Genomic DNA, 16,982 nt, shown 5'->3' with positions numbered 1-16,982 from the left:
GCTCCAGTTCCATCCCACGGCGTACAGACAATCATGATGCGGGGCGGAACAGTGGCGCAGAACAGCACAACTACGTTATATACACACACATGGCAAGCCGAGTTCAACTCCAGGTCACGGCTAACATCAGCGGCGAGTGATATCTAAACCGGTTCTGCCCCCACCACACCAACGCTACAGTGAGCAGCGTGGTGGGATATGCTCATCAACCACCCCACGGCCGACACGACGTGGGGAGGCCTTCATCTCGCAGTGGATTAACGATGGTCTCGGCCTGATAGTCCTCGTGGAAGAGCTACCAAACCGTGGATTCCCGTAGATCGGCCGCCATTCACAGCTGCGCGGTCTCTCCATGCCAGGAGGGGGCAGGGGGGGCCCACTTAGGGCGGTGGCATACGCTGCCCCCCCCCCCCACCAGCACCCCCCACTCCCCACGCCCTTCCGTCCACCACTCTTCCCTCCATTACATTCCACTCCTTCCACCCGTTCCAAACATCCACGCGTTCAGCTGGTGTGACGATGAGTCTCTCATGAGTCTCTCATCGTCACCATCGTCACCATGATCCATGGGTAGATGGGTAGATGTATGTATGGGTAGATGTATGTGTAGTGTCAATGATTCAGAGTTTCTAGGAGTAACTTTCTTTATTAACAACTTTCACAGTCACGCCCGCACATTCTCCATAGTATCTTAGCCTAACCTGGACAAAACACCGGCCGTTGAACACTCACGGCGCTGACTGAGATAGCCAACTGCTTTCCTTCGCAGCGCAATATCTAGCGGAGACATTTAGCGACGACGGCGACGAGACGACAACAACGACGAGACAAGTACACTCCCAGATCCGGCAGCCTCGAGTCCCCGCTCTCTGCTCCTTTTATGCTACCAGCGTGGCCTGGCTCCGCCCTGACCGTGCCTCCCTTCTCGAACCCACTAGCAGGTTCCAGGGGCCTCCAGATGGGGTCCTCTGTGACCCTTGCCCTAGTTCCTCCACTCTGCCAACACACGCCGTGCTCACGCTCACTGGCGTGTGGCTGTCTGTCCATCACAGCTGCCGCTGCTGTCCACCAGCCCGCGTTATTACACTACATCACCCCCCCCCCCACCTTGTTTAAAAAAAATCAGCCATCCTGGCTGATACACAGCAACATAACTGGGTGGACAGGCAGAGTAACTCCCACAACTGAGGAACATCAAAAACCATCAATAAAAAAAACAATAATTATCCAAAACCATAGTCGCGATACTCCACGCGCATCAACAACCGAACACCTGCTCCCTCCGAGCACGTCAGCGCGTGCACAACCACACAGCACAACCACGATGCCCCCCACGGCCCGACAACACAACCGTCGTGACACTCGGCGAAAAACCCCAACAACAACCACCAAAACAAAGCGTGCAGCACCACACAACCCTCTTTCAGCACCCGTTATCCTTTAGCACGCCATTTTTCCCCAGTCAAACAGTACAAGGGATAGTCTGCTTTACCGGACATTGCTCACGTGAACCGAGTCTTTCACATCGGTCTCCCGCCTTGGGCAGGATCCTGTACTTCTTGGGGGCTCCGAGGAACACAAAAAACGGCCTAAAGGGCGCGGCCCTTCCTTGGCGAGGACCGTCGGTAGGGCCCACAGTGTCTCCTCTTCCATCTACCCGACGGACACCCAAGCTGCTTAGAAGCGATGACGGAACGCCGTCCAATCGCCTCCCGCCGCCACAAACTCCCGAACAAGAGACAGCATCCGTGGCCGGCACGCGGCTCCTTGTAGCGCCGCCGGACATGGTGCCTCCTTAGCGTCGTCCCGGGTCCCACTCCCAATGGCGCCCACCGGCCACGCCATGCCCTCCGCGGGCAAAATGGTGCCCGGCAACCACGTGGTCTCCGCCACTGCAAGTGGCAGCTCCGGCGAGCTCCGTGGCCCACGCCGAATGGCACCGGCCGGCCCCAACGTGCCCTCCCTTCTCAAAATGGCACCCGGCAACCACGAGGTCTCCGCCCTGGGAACTGCCGCTGCAGGCGGCAGCTCCGGCGGCCTACTCACCATCCCCTGGATGGCAGGCACGGACGTGGAGAGCTGCGCGATCAGCCGGCCGATGGTCATGGGAGCAGGTCGAGGCGGTTAATCACCTCGCGCCACCCATCCCCGGTTCGCAACTCTGGAGGATCGGTCCCCCTCCCCCGCTGATCTGCAGCCGCCGCTCCCACACCCACAGGGTTTGTAACCAGGGTCCCGGGTACTGGGGCTTGTGGAGGGATGACCGTCATCCTTGATAACTTCGACATTGCTACTATACCCTAATGTCTATTGAATTTTCCAACCACTTCTGACCCAAGTTGTAGTGTCAACAAATCAGAGACAGAGTTTCTAGGAGGCACTTTCTTTATTCACAACTTTCACGGTCTTGCCCGCACACTCCCCACAGTAGCTTCGCCTAGCCTTTACACAAAACTAGCCGTATAACACTGACGGCGCTGACTGATAGGCAAATATTATTTGGTTCTTTCGGTAAAGTCATGTAGATAAAAAAAAACTACTATCCTTTGTAGCGCAATATCTAGCAGAGACATTTAGCGAGGATGGCGATGAGACTACAGCAACAACAAGACAAGTCCATTCCCAGAACTAGCAGCCTCGAGCCCCCGATCTCAGCTCCTTTTATGCTCCCAGTGCGGTCTGGCTCCGCCCTAACCGCGCCTCCCTTCTCGAACCCGCTAGGCAGGTTCCAGGGGCCTCCAGATGGGGTCCTCCATGACCCTTGCCCTAGTTCCTCCGCTCTGCCAACATACACCGAGTTCATGCTCACCGGCGTGTGTGCATGGATAGATGTATGTATGAACTTGAATTTCTTTCGCACCGTATGTAGCCAACCGTGCTATTCGGAGGTGTGACACACATGGGAAGACACACACACACAGGTCTGCCACGTACACAGATAGCCCGTAAGTGTCTACTGCACATTTGGTCATTTGTTTCCACTTTCCTCACATCGTCTTTTATTTCCACCGAGTCTCTACACTGATGTTAATGTAACGTCTGTAGAAACTCAACAGGTGCGTGAGTGTAACGCCGACTTAAAACGCAGCATATCCAACAGTACACCGACTTACGTCTCCCACCTTTCACGTCGTTCGAAAACGCGTCGTCGCTTCATCATGAACGCCGCTACTTAACCCTCCATTCGTCGCCTCTCAGCCTTCGCCCTCCACCACCACCCACCACTACCGCTCCGTACATCGCTTCGATTTGACGACGTTTCGATATTCGTCGTCGCAACTTTCAGAAACGCATCCCCCGATATATACCGGGGGGCATTCCTCTACAGCAGGGGTGGGGAACGTCCGGCCCACGGGCCGTATAAGGCCTGCGAAATCATTTGGTGTGGCCCTGCCAAGGCAACCGCAGGCGGGTACTCGAAATTCTATAAATCTATGAGCAATCCTGGAAAAGCAGTTGCGAGTAGCAACATCATCAATACAAGCTAACATCACACGCCTCGCCAAAGAGAAGCAGTTCCAGCCATCACATTAGGGGTGTGAGTTAATTAAATGTTTGACCAAATATAACAAGCTAATTTTTAAGTTGATAATTTTGTATGGCCCGCGAATGATGTTATAAATATCCTAATGACCCTTGGCAGACAAAGGGTTCCCCACCCCTGATCTACAGGGTGGTGCAGGCGTCTTGTGACCCCCAATTAATTGACCCCAAACATAGTTCTTTACCCTTTGCATATTCATCTCTCTGTTCACACCCCCCTTGGGTATACAAAACATATGAAGTTTTACATAATTAAATGGGGGGGGGGGGGGGTCACAAGACATCTGGACCGCCCTGTTGTTACAGTAGACGACGTTTTGTGCAATGGTCTTTCTTCATTGCACTTACGCATTGCACTGGCAGACGAGCAGAGCGCGGCCGTGGGGTGCGAACAGGCTGCGTGTTTTTGCGGTTGTTGCCGTGCAGCTCTCAGATGTTTCATTCGGGTTGCACCGCGCGGTGTTCGGCGTGATGCCCGACGTTTCGATGCGGCTCCTGAAGAAGCTCCCGCAGCACGTGGAGCGAACGCTTCGGACACCGTACCGACGTCTCGCTCCCCTGTGCTCGAGGAGCGAAACGTCGGACACCGTGCCGAGCAGCACGCGGGAGAGCTGTAGCCGGTTACGTACGGTGCGAAAAAAATTCAACGTGCGTGCATAGAGCGTGGGGAGGGCGACTTCATACAGCAGTGGATGGACACGAGAGCTGTACATGCAGTCGTGCACGTACACAAATACAAAGATCCCACGTCTAGCCTCAACTCACTTTTGGGACAAGTGCTGTTAGCCAGTAAAGCCTATGAAGGCGCTCAGGGCACACGAGGGGGTCCAGCCCCACGCCCGCTCGGCCGCCTTTGTCTCCCCAGTGGCGATGTTTACACAACCACCGCAGCAGGTACTCATTTGAGGCTGAGTCGACCTAGGGGAAGGCCGAGTGACCGGCTTCAGATAATAGTCATTGTGGAGTTGTTGGTGGCCGTGAGTCGGGATTCCACCACCGCCACCACTCTCTCTCTCGCCACGTGCGCATGAGGTTCGGGTGGGGGCCGTGGGGAGCCGTGTGGGGCGGGGGGGAAGGAGAGTTATGGGGGGGGGGCCATGCCCACCCGGGGGGGGTCCTCGCCTGACCTCCCCTCGTGGGCACGGGACCCGGCCTCTGTCGATTTTCCACCTCGAGATATCCGCGAGATATCCGCCCGCGTCAACGCGCGGCAGCTACTCCCGCCCCGCTAATTAGATTCCAGCCACTTAACCCCCGCGACCCCCCCCACCACCACCTCCCCTCAAACAGCCGTCAACCCCCCCACCAACCCACCCACCTACCGCCCTCTCCCCACCTTGCTTGCGTGCAATGATTCAAGATAATAACCACGACTAGACGATGTTGTGACTTCACCGCGTGTAAAGCCCCAGCGAACGATGCGGCTCTTTTCATGATTAGTACACGATTTGAAGTGTTCGTGACTGCAAGGATCCATACTCATTGGTTCTTTCGGTAAAGTCACGGAGGTGAAGATGAAAAATTAAAATAATGAAATAAAAATAACTAAATTAAATCACGACATTTCGGAGGCGACGCAAGCTTCCGTCATCACGTGGAACAGCCACAGCAAAATGACTGTAGTGAGTCGAGAGAGCTATTTGTGACAAGCGATTATATAGGGTAAGAGGGGGGGGGGAGCCAGGGAGGAGGGATGCGGAGGGGGGGGGCATCCGGCCCCCCCTGCGTCCTAAATGACGTTATTAATCAGCTTATCTCAGCTTAACTCCCCCCTCCGACACCGGACTTATTAGTACAAGCTTTTATTTAACTCACTCTGTCTGTTGTTGTTGTTCTTGTTGTCGTCGTTGTTGTGTCCTCAAATCTTGTAACTCAATTTTAACCCACTTCCCAATGTGGTATCGACTGCAAACTTGGTATACTTATGTCAAACTGATGACAATACTATATTCTATCATAAAAAATATAGATTTTTAAACATTATTTTTTTCAAGTTATGTTTCGGTTTGGGTCTAATTATCCACGGTCAACTGACGTTGGCTGTAATTGGCCACAGTTCCTTACGTTATGGCAAGCTTCGTGGCCACTTCCTGGAGTCGTGGAGCTCTTCCATTACTAGTACAGTACATTTCATAAAAGCGTGTTTAATTTTTTTTTTTAAATATCACTTACCCAGGCGAGGTCGTTAACATCTCGGCACTGTGTAGAGGTCGCTCGGTTCATTTCGATCGCCCGGGGCGGCAACTGAAACAACGAGTTTTTTTTCACCCCCCCCCGCCCTGCGGCCTTTCTCCACCGAGGTGGCGCGTGGTGGGGTCAAGTTTGGGTATTCCCACTTCTTCTTCCGAAGACGTCTGGCCGGCGTGGGGTCAGTGGGCCACGTCGAGAGGGTTCCTCTGTCGAGATGCCTCGAGGCGCAGTGGCGTGACCGAGCAATTGCAGGGCTGCGCCTTTACCTTTATACTACAGCACTGCACAGTGTCCATAGCGGCGTTCTTCACTCATTTTCAGAGGGGGGGTTGGGGCCACTTTCGCCGATCAGACATCATCAGTGTGTGAGGGCCGCCACACATTTGGAGTCTGTGACAGCAGCACGGTGATGAGCACGCTTGGCTACGCACGTTGCGCAATAAGTTCCACGTACAATGCGCGTCGTGTGTTGTCGGGGGCCGCACGTCCGGGGGGCCGCACTGAAGGCCGCCAGGGGCCGCACTGAAGGTCGCCAGGGGCCGCACTGAAGGCCGCCAGGGGCCGTACTGAGGGCCACCGGGGGCCGCACTGAAGACCGCCAGGGGCCGCACTGAAGACCACCAGGGGCCGCACTGAAGGCCACCGGGGGCCGCCAGGGGTCCGCGGGCCTTGCAACGCAGAACTCCGTGGTAGAGTCCCTCTGTCAGCACCCTTACTGCTGCATGAAGACCTCCCCAGAGACATTGCCACTGTTGGGGCAAGTAGTGTTTCGCGGGACACCTGTGAAGGCCGATGACGCCCGGCCACCTTTGTATCCCCAGTGCTTAATGGTTTGCGCACAGCACACAGCAATTCGTTTAGGTTGAGTCGACCTAGGGGAGACAGTGGAGCGGCTCCTATATTAGCCGCAGATGTTGCTGGGCGCACGCTTACTATAGCCGTGGCCTGGAATCCAACTTGCGTGGCTTAGGATCGTAGAACAACCCAGAGCCCAGGCCTACTGATGGTGTCATAGGCCTTGACCAGGTCAATAAAGCAGAGATGTAGCTCTTGTTTGAATTCCCTACACCTTTGCTGTAGCAGACGAACAGAAAATATAGCATCTGTGCAGGATCGCCCTTTCCTGAAACCGCATTGGGGCTCCACAAGCCTCTTCTCAGCGTGCCTGGCAAGGTGATGTTGAATAGTCCTTGCCAGGACTTTTCCCAGCACGCTGAGGAGTGAGATGCCCCTGTAGTTGTTACAGTCTGTGCGGTCCCCCTTCTTAAAGAAGGGGACCACCAGGATATCCTTCCAATCCTGCAGAACCCGTCCTGTGGTCCAGACTGTTATTATGTCATGTAGGGCAGTCTGTGCACAAACGCCACCCTTCCTCAGCACTTCGCTTGGGAGATCATCTCTGCCTGGTGCCTTTCCTGGTCTCAGACTCTGGATCGCCTTTAGTACTTCCTCAACAAATGGCACCTCAGCCAGCCACTCACAGGGGGTGACTTCTTCCAATATTTGAGGCACCACAGCCTCAGCAGGGTCATTCCCACTTTGTCCCACGATGTTTTACAGGCTGAGGGATTTTTCCTCCCCCAGGACCTAACAGAACTACTCAGCAAATCTGCAAACCTGTTCCTGGGGCTCGGAGATTGGATCACCGTTTTTTCCCCTAATGATAGTAATAGGTGTGGCGCTGCAGGTTACTTTTTTGATGGAATTAAAAAGCGATTTGTGATCGCGGGCCACTGAGGCAGATTCCATCTCCTCAGCAACCCGCGACCACCACCCATCTTTGCAGCGCCTCACGGCTCTCCGAACCTCCGAGTTAAGGCTGCGGTAAGCCTCCTCATCCTCTGACGTGGGATGCTGTAGACGATGAGAGTGGGCCTGTCGCTTATTCTCAGCCAGCCTGAACACCTCCTCTGTCAGCCAGGGTCTCTGAGGAGGTCTGGACCGTGTACCCAACGCAGCCACTTCAGCTGCATGAGCCACAGTCTTAAACCTCGCCCATTTCCCCTCGACATCAGGAGGAGTGGGAGACGATGCCAATCCCAGCCGTAAGTGATGATGAAATTGTCACTTGCAACTTTCATCAGCTAGCTGAGATCAGGCCACTATGAGTTTGAATGGGGTCCTGGGTGTACACCCACCATCGGAGTGGAAGAATGGCAGGCGAATCTTACAGATGACAAGTCGATGGTCAGTGGGCAGATCAGCTCCACGGAAGGTCCTGGTGTCAAGGACATGGGTCTGCATCCGCTGTTTTTCCGTCACTATGTAGTCCAGCAGATGTTCTTGCTTGGACCCGGCATGTATCTATGATGTTGTGTGGATGCGTCGATGCCAGAACAGCGCGTTGGTAATTACAAGCCCATGGGCTGCACAACAATCTAGCAGCCTCCTACTGTTGTTATTGAGCTGATCTGGCCCATGCCTTCCAATCACTCCAGACCAGGTGCCAGCATTATGACCAACTCGGGAATGAAAGTCACCCAACAAGATGACTCTATCCCGAGGAGCCACATTAGCTAGCACCTATGACAGGAGGTCATAGAAGGCATCTGACTCATCGGTCTTGCCTGCATCCCTCCGTGGATGTACATCTTTGGTGGGGGCATAAGTAACCAGGACCACCACTCCTCGCCTCTGGTTGATGGGAAGGCGAGCCCAAAGTAGGCTGGGGCTTACAGCTTCCCACACCTCACCGCCACGCTCCCATGCCCCCTTAATTATTTTGTTCAGAAGAAAAGCCACTCCGTCTCCTGCCCCGAGTAGATGACTATCCACCAGTGGCGGCTCGTCAATAGAGGGCGCAGGGGCGCCGCCCCCATCAATATTCAAGAAATATAGATATACAAAATTTATATAAAAATACATAAATAAAATATTTTTTTCATACGATGTGCCGGCTGGTAGTAAGAAAAGCATCAGCATTTAATAAAAACTGGCTTTAATCGGTCAACTATTTTCTATGTTTTTCAATGTGTTTCATGCGGGGCGCCGGACAAATGGATGTCTATGTGAGACTTAAAATTTTCGGACAGCATGTGACCTGAAGCTGGTCTCTAATTGGTTTCTTGAAGATTCTCCTCGGGGCGCAAGTCGTTGCGTCCCTGGCCAATCAGAATTGGATACATGTTATTTTATCCAATCTGATTGGTTCTCGTCACCTGTCATTCAAATTTACGCTCTGGGCCACAACTGCGAGTGCGCCGGCGACACCACTTTGACACTTGCTAGGCTAATCAAATTTTTTGTGTAAACAATGGCAGCAGTTCATCCAAATTCTGTAATTTATTTACAAAAAAATCCTTTCACAAGGCTTTCGCTGGAAGAAATAAAAAAGATAAAGGATCTCGGACCGGACCAACCCGATTTACAAATCCAGCAGCAGGCCAGTGACAGAGGACGAAGCTACACACGAAGCTTCACCCGCGCTTGTTATGAGAAACGGAGGTGGGTGGCTGGATGTGATGTTAGCAATTCTCTTTTTTGTTTTCCCTGTCTTTTATTTCAAAGTGTCGGCACTGAAGTTTTGTGGACAACGACGGGGGTAAGAGACCTCAAACATCTCTCTGACAAATGCAAACGTCATGAAAGTAGCCGCAGCCATATTGATAATAGCATGAAACTAACGTTTTTATGTTCAAGTAGGAAACATGCTTTTTGGTACTTTGGTCTGAAATGTATATAAAAGAGAAACATTTATGTTCAAGTAGGAAACATGCTTTTTGGTACTTCTTTTGGTCTGAAATGTAAATAAAGATCATCAAAATTTATATTCAAGTAGTCAAAATGGTTTTTGGTACTGCTTTATATTTATTTGCCCCCCTCAATAAAATAAAAAAATGCGCCCCCCCAAAAATAAATATCACCAGCCGCCACTGCTATCCACCCCTCATGGTGGTAGGAGACAGAACCGGTCCACTGGACCTCCTGAAAACCACAGAGATCCGGGTGGTACCGGTCCAACTCCCGACAGAGGAGTGGCAGCCTCTCCTCAGCAGTGAGCATTCGAACAATCCATGTGGCCACTCGCAGTGGCTTTTTGCTGTTTCTGGAGAAACCCCGAGGCTAAGGATTCAATCTCCTGGCTCCGCAAAATTGGGTTTGGCCAGGAAACGTCATGGGCGCCTATCCCCCCAGGACCTCCGGCACAAGCTTTGTTCCATATTTTTCCAGAGCCCCTTTGGCTGCTGTGGTGGCTACAAACGCCATGAGGGGAATGGGCAATCGAAATTTGTCCTCCCCCCATGGCACTGCTCACTACAGCGTTACCGTACGGCACCAACACATATACAAATACACACACACAGACAAAGACACACACATACAAATACACAAAGACACACACATACAAATACACAACAACAACAACAACCGCCATTCGCCACTAAGTGGCGGTGACGTCACCACGATGCTTGTGCCAGGCCAAGTGCACCTTGAGGCCACGTGAAGTGTCGAAAGCCCGCTGGCAGGAGGTCACGGGGCAGACCCAGGTGCCACGGGTCGACTGACCGAGATGACCGAGATGACTGGCTGATGCACCACCTGTGCCCCCTACTGTGCCAACTTGCTGTGCTTTAGCCACCCGGCGCTCCGCTCGTTGTTGTGAGCGTCGCTCCTCCGCCCTCCGTTGTTGTTGGAGGGCGACTGCCTCCAACTGCCCAGTAGCGTCCTTCACGAGCCTCCTCCACTGAGGCCGATCTTGACACCGCTGGTACCAGTCATCGGCAAGTCCACTCAGCTCCACGTCCTCCTGTACCACATCACTCCATCTCTTCTCCAGCCCGTGCCGCGCCCGTCTAGCCCCCTCGATCCGGCCGAACAAAAGCTGTTTAGGCATGCGGTGGCTGGGCATGCGGGCTACATGACCCAGCCAACGCAGCCTTGCCTGCCGGAGGAGCTCACTGATGGGACTTTGCCCAGATCTTTCAAGGATTTGTGAGCTCCTCACACAATCCAGCCTGGTTAAACCCAGGATGGATCGTAGGCAGGCCAGCCTAAATGTTTCCAACCGGCGAAGATGCTCCACCAGGGGGGTCCACGTCTCGCAAGCGTAGAGAAGGGAGGGAATGACCGTGGCCGAGAAGACCTGAAGCTTCGTGCGGAGCGACAGACCAGGTAGCTTCCACACAGCGTTACGCAACCGATGAAAAGATATTGCCGCTCGACTGATTCGGAGTGAGACCTCTGCTGATAGACTGGAGCCGGTCATAAGCACACTGCCCAGGTATGGGAAACTCTCCACTCTCTCCACAACTGCCCCATCACCAATTGGGAGTTGTGGGGGTGGAGTGTCCGATGGTACAAAATACCCAGGCAGGTGCTTAGTTTTGGTGGGGCTGATGGTAAGGCCCCACCTCTTGGTGGCACGCTCCAGTCTCAGCAGCAGCGTCTCCAACTCCTCTTCTGAATGAGCAGCTATTACCAAATCATCGGCATACATAACGTGGTTGACCAATAGGGAGCCATCCCTTGATCGCACCCGGGCGTCGATCAGCCTCCCATTATATCTGTACCAAATGGAAATTCCTCCGGTACAGCTATTGAAGGCTTCACGAACTACGCGGTCAAAATAGATGTTAAATAATGTGGGAGCCAGAGGACATCCCTGTCGCACCCCAAGGTGTACAGGGAAAGGCTCCGACTCCCGGCCACGTAGTTTTACCCGGGCCCGCTCACCATCATGAAGGTCCTTAATGATCGTGAGCAGAGGGTCAGGGACTCCGAAAGCACGAAGAACAACCCAGAGCCCAGTCCTACTGATGGTATCATAGGCCTTGACCAGGTCAATAAAGCAGAGATGTAGGTCTTTTTGGAATTCCCTACACCTCTGCTGTAGCAGACGGACAGAAAATATGGCATCTGTGCAGGACCGCCCTTTCCTGAAACCGCATTGGGGCTCCGCAAGCCTCTCCTCAGCGTGCCTAGCAAGGCGATGTTGAATAATCCTTGCCAGGACCTTACCCGGCACACTGAGGAGTGAGATGCCCCTGTAGTTGTTACAGTCGGTACGGTCCCCCTTCTTAAAGAGAGGAACCACCAGGGCATCCTTCCAGTCCTGCGGAACCCGTCCAGTGGTCCAGACTGTTGTTATGATGTCATATAGGGCAGTCTGTGCACAAACGCCACCCTCCCTCAGCATTTCGCTTGGGAGATCATCTCTGCCCGATGCCTTCCCTGGTCTCAGACTCCGGATCGCCCTCAGTACTTCCTCAACAGCTGGCACCTCAGCCAGCCACTCACAGGGGGTGACCTCTTCCAATATTTGAGGCACCGCAGCCTCAGCAGGGTTATCACCACTTTATGCCATGATGTTTTCCTGGCTGAGAGAATTTCCCTCCCCCAGGACTTCACAGAAATGCTCAGCAAATCTGCAAACCTGTTCCTGGGGGTCGGAGATTGGATCACCGTTTTTTCCTCTAATGATGGTAATAGGTGTGGCGCTGCAGGTTACTTTTTTGATGGAGTTAAATAGTGATTTGTGATCACGGGCCACTGAGGCAGACTCCATCTCCTCAGCAACCTGCGACCACCACCCATCCTTACAGCGCCTTACGGCTCTCCGAACTTCCGAGCGAAGGCTGCGGTAAACCTCCTCATTCTCTGACGTGGGATGCTGTAGGCGATGAGAGTGGGCCTGACGCTTTTTCTCAATTAACCTGAACACCTCCTCTGTCAGCCAGGGTTTCTGGGGAGGTCTGGACCGCGTACCCAAAGCAGCCATTGCAGCTGCATGAGTCACAGTCTTAAACCTCGCCCATTTCCCCTCGACATCAGGTGGAGTGGGGGACGATGCCAACCCCAGCTGCAAGCGATGATGAAATTCTCGCTTGCAACTTTCATCAGCTAACTGAGACCAGGCCACTTTTGGTTGGAATGGGATCCTGGGTGTACACCCACCACCAGAGTGGAAGAAAGGCAGGCGCATCTTACAGATGACTAGTCGATGGTCAGAGGACAGATCAGCTCCACGGTAGGTCCTGGTGTCAAGGACATGGGTTCGCATCCGCTGGTCCGTCACTATGTAGTCCAGCAGATGTTCTTGCTTGGACCCGGCATGTATCCATGATGTTGTGTGGATGCGCCGATGCCGGAAGAGCGTGTTGGTAATTACAAGCCCATGGGCTGCACAAAAATCTAGCAGCCTCCTACCGTTATTATTGAGCTGATCTGGCCCATGCCTTCCAATCACTCCAGACCAGGTACCAGCATCATGACCAACTCGGGCATTGAAGTCACCCAACAAGATGACTCTGTCCCGAGTGGCCACTTTAGCCAGCACCTGTGACAGGAGGTCATAGAAAGCGTCTGACTCATCGGCTTTGCCTGCATCCCTCCACGGATGTTCGTCTTCGGTGGGGGCATAAGTAACCACGACCACCACTCCTCGCCTCTGGTTGATGGGAAGGCGAGCCCAAAGTATCCTGGGGCTTACAGCTTCCCACACCTCACCGCCACGCTCCCATGCCCCCTTCATTCTTTTGTTCAGAAGAAGAGCCACACCCTGTTGTTTGGCAGTCTCCTGCCCCGAGTAGAGGACTGTCCACCCCTCATGGTGGCAGGAGCCAGAACCGGTCCACCGGACCTCCTGAATGCCACAGAGATCCAGGCGGTACCGGTCCAGCTCCCGACAGAGGAGTGGCAGCCTCTCCTCCGCAGTGAGCGTTCGAACATTCCACGTGGCCATCCGCAATGGTTTTTTGTTGTTTCTGGAGGAGCCCCGAGGGTGAAAATTCAATCTCCTGGCTCCGCCAAATGGGGTTTGGCCAGGAGACGTCATAAAAGCCTGACCCCCCGGGGCCTCCGGCACAAGCTTATTTGTTACAGGTTTATGTTTAATTCGTGGTTTAGTGGTGGTTAATTGAAGGTGGAGGGGTTACCAGCCCCTCACACCCGTCCAGAGCCCCCGTTTAGCCACTGTGGTGGTCACAGACGCCATGAGGGGAGAGGCCAATGGGCATTGGCCCTCCCCCCACAGCACTGCCCACGACAGTGTTGCCCGTCCGGCACCGCGAGGAGGTAGGAGGTTGTTTTGCCGGACATACAAATACACAAACACAAAGACACACACATACAAAGACACACACACAGACAAAGACACACACATACAAATACACAAAGACACACACATACAAATGCAAACACAAAGACACACACACAGACAAAGACACACACATACAAATACACAAAGACACACACATACAAATACACACATACAAATACACAAACACAAAGACACACACCTACAAAGACACAAATACACACACACAAAGACATACACACACATACACACACATACAAAGACACACACACATACAAAGACACACACACATACAAAGGCACACACAGACAAAGACACACACACAAAGACACACACACATACAATGACACACACACATACAAAGACACAAATACAAATACACAAAGACATACACACACAAAGACACGCACATAAAGACACACACATACAAATACGCACACACTTACACACATACAAAGACACACACAAAGACACACACATACAAAGACACACACATACACACATATCGGAGTCCCAAGCACCTGCGGGTGGGGGCCACAACAACACGCGGGGGCTCTGCACACGTGCTCCTCGTGTTGTTGATGTTTCTTGTGGGCGGGGGGCGGGGGGCGGGGGCGGGTGGGGATGACCCGGGGGGTGTTTGGGGTGGCGGAGGGGGGGGTACGAGGGGTAGCGGGGGGGGGGCAGTGAGGATAGGGGGAGCGCGCTCGAGGTGGGGGGGGTGTTCAGTGACCGACACTCGTGCGTGGCTCCCCCCACCCAATGCCCCCCCCTCCACCACCCCCCTCCACCCCCCTCCCCCAAAGCCGCTCCCCCCACCCCTCCACCCCCGCCGCACCCCCATTGACACCCCCCGACGGGACCCCGGGGTTGGGGTTTTATTTTCGGATAAAAATAAAAACCCTCGCGCCGGGGGGGGCAGCGACTCGGCACTGAGGCCGCGCTAAGTTTAGCCGCGACTACATCGTTCACCACACTCACTCACCACACTCACTCACCACTCACACTCACCACACTCACTCACCACACTCACCACACTCACTCACCACACTCACCACCACTCACACTCACCACACTCACCACACTCACTCACCACACTCACTCACCACTCACACTCACCACACTCACTCACCACACTCACCACACTCACTCACCACACTCACTTACAACTCGCACTCACCACACTCACTCACCACACTCACTCACCACTCACACTCACCACACTCAATCACCACACTCACCACACTCACTCACCACACTCACCACACTCACTCACCACACTCACCACCACTCACACTCACCACACTCACCACACTCACTCACCACACTCACTCACCACACTCCTCACCACACTCACCACACTCACTCACCACACTCACCACACTCACTCACCACACTCACTCACCACACTCACTCACTCACCACACTCACCTCACCACTCACCACACTCACTCACCACACTCACCACACTCACACTCACCACACTCACACCACACTCACTCACCACACTCACCACACTCACCACACTCACTCACCACTCACCACACTCACTCACCACTCACCACAATCACTCACCACACTCACCACACTCACTCACCACTCACTCACCACACTCACTCACTCACCACACTCACTCACCCCACTCACCACACTCACTCACCACACTCACTCACCACACTCACCACTCACCACACTCACTCACCACACTCACCACTCACCTCACTCACCACACTCACCACACTCACTCACTCACCACTCACCACACTCACTCACCACTCACTACACTCACTCACCACACTCACTCACCACTCACCACACTCACTCACCACACTTACCACACTCACTCACCACACTCACTCACCACACTCACTCACCACCCTCACCACACTCACTCACCACAATCACCACATACACTCACCACCCACTCAAACCACCCACCACACTCACTCACCACACTCACCACACTCACACTCCACACTCACCACTCACCACACTCACTCACCACACTCACTCACCACACTCACCACTCACCTCACTCACCACACTCACCACACTCACCACTCACCTCACTCACCACACTCACTCACCACTCACCACACTCACTCACCACACTCACTCACCACTCACCACACTCACTCACCACACTTACCACACTCACTCACCACTCACCACACTCACTCACCACACTTACCACACTCACTCACCACACTCACTCACCACACTCACACTCCACACTCACTCACCCCACTCACCACACTCACTCACCACACTCACTCACCACACTCACCACTCACCACACTCACTCACCACACTCACCACTCACCTCACTCACCACACTCACCACACTCACTCACTCACCACTCACCACACTCACTCACCACTCACCACACTCACTCACCACACTCACTCACCACTCACCACACTCACTCACCACACTCACCACACTCACTCACCACAATCACCACATACACTCACCACACTCACTCACCACTCACCACACTCACTCACCACACTCACCACACTCACACTCCACACTCACCACTCACCACACTCACTCACCACACTCACTCACCACACTCACCACTCACCTCAATCACCACACTCACCACACTCACCACTCACCACACTCACTCACCACTCACCACACTCACTCACCACACTCACTCACCACTCACCACACTCACTCACCACACTTACCACACTCACTCACCACTCACCACACTCACTCACCACACTTACCACACTCACTCACCACACTCACTCACCACACTCACTCACCACCCTCACCACACTCACTCACCACAATCACCACATACACTCACCACACTCACTCACCACTCACCACACTCACTCACCACACTCACCACACTCACACTCCACACTCACCACTCACCACACTCACTCACCACACTCACTCACCACACTCACCACTCACCTCACTCACCACACTCACCACTCACCACACCCACTCACCACTCACCACACTCACTCACCACACTCACTCACCACTCACCACACTCACTCACCACACTTACCACACTCACTCACCACACTCACCACACTCACCACACTCACTCACCACTCACCACACTCACTCACCACAATCACTCACCACACTCACCACACTCACTCACCACACTCACTCACCACACTCACACTCCACACTCACTCACCCCACTCACCACACTCACTCACCACACTCACTCACCACTCA

At 53.7% G+C, this 16,982-nt stretch overlaps 1 protein-coding gene across 1 annotated transcript in view; it reads right to left on the bottom strand.

Annotated features, from left to right (window-relative positions):
• LOC133348761 (uncharacterized) overlaps window positions 1-11,869 on the bottom strand; it is a 64,482-nt gene extending 52,613 nt beyond the window's left edge. The window contains exon 1 of the mRNA XM_061561735.1: window positions 10,273-11,869. Within this exon, the coding sequence (XP_061417719.1) occupies window positions 10,273-11,869 (1,597 nt within the window). The remainder of the gene's footprint in view (window positions 1-10,272) is intronic.
• Between the last annotated feature and the right edge of the window lie 5,113 nt (window positions 11,870-16,982).

The sequence above is a fragment of the Lethenteron reissneri genome, chromosome 28 (assembly GCF_015708825.2).
Source record: "Lethenteron reissneri isolate LAM-NWPU_2019-01 chromosome 28, ASM1570882v1, whole genome shotgun sequence".
Lineage (NCBI taxonomy): Eukaryota > Metazoa > Chordata > Hyperoartia > Petromyzontiformes > Petromyzontidae > Lethenteron > Lethenteron reissneri.
The sequence above is the reverse complement of the archived record's forward strand: the minus strand, read 5'-3'. Positions and strand labels throughout refer to the sequence as shown.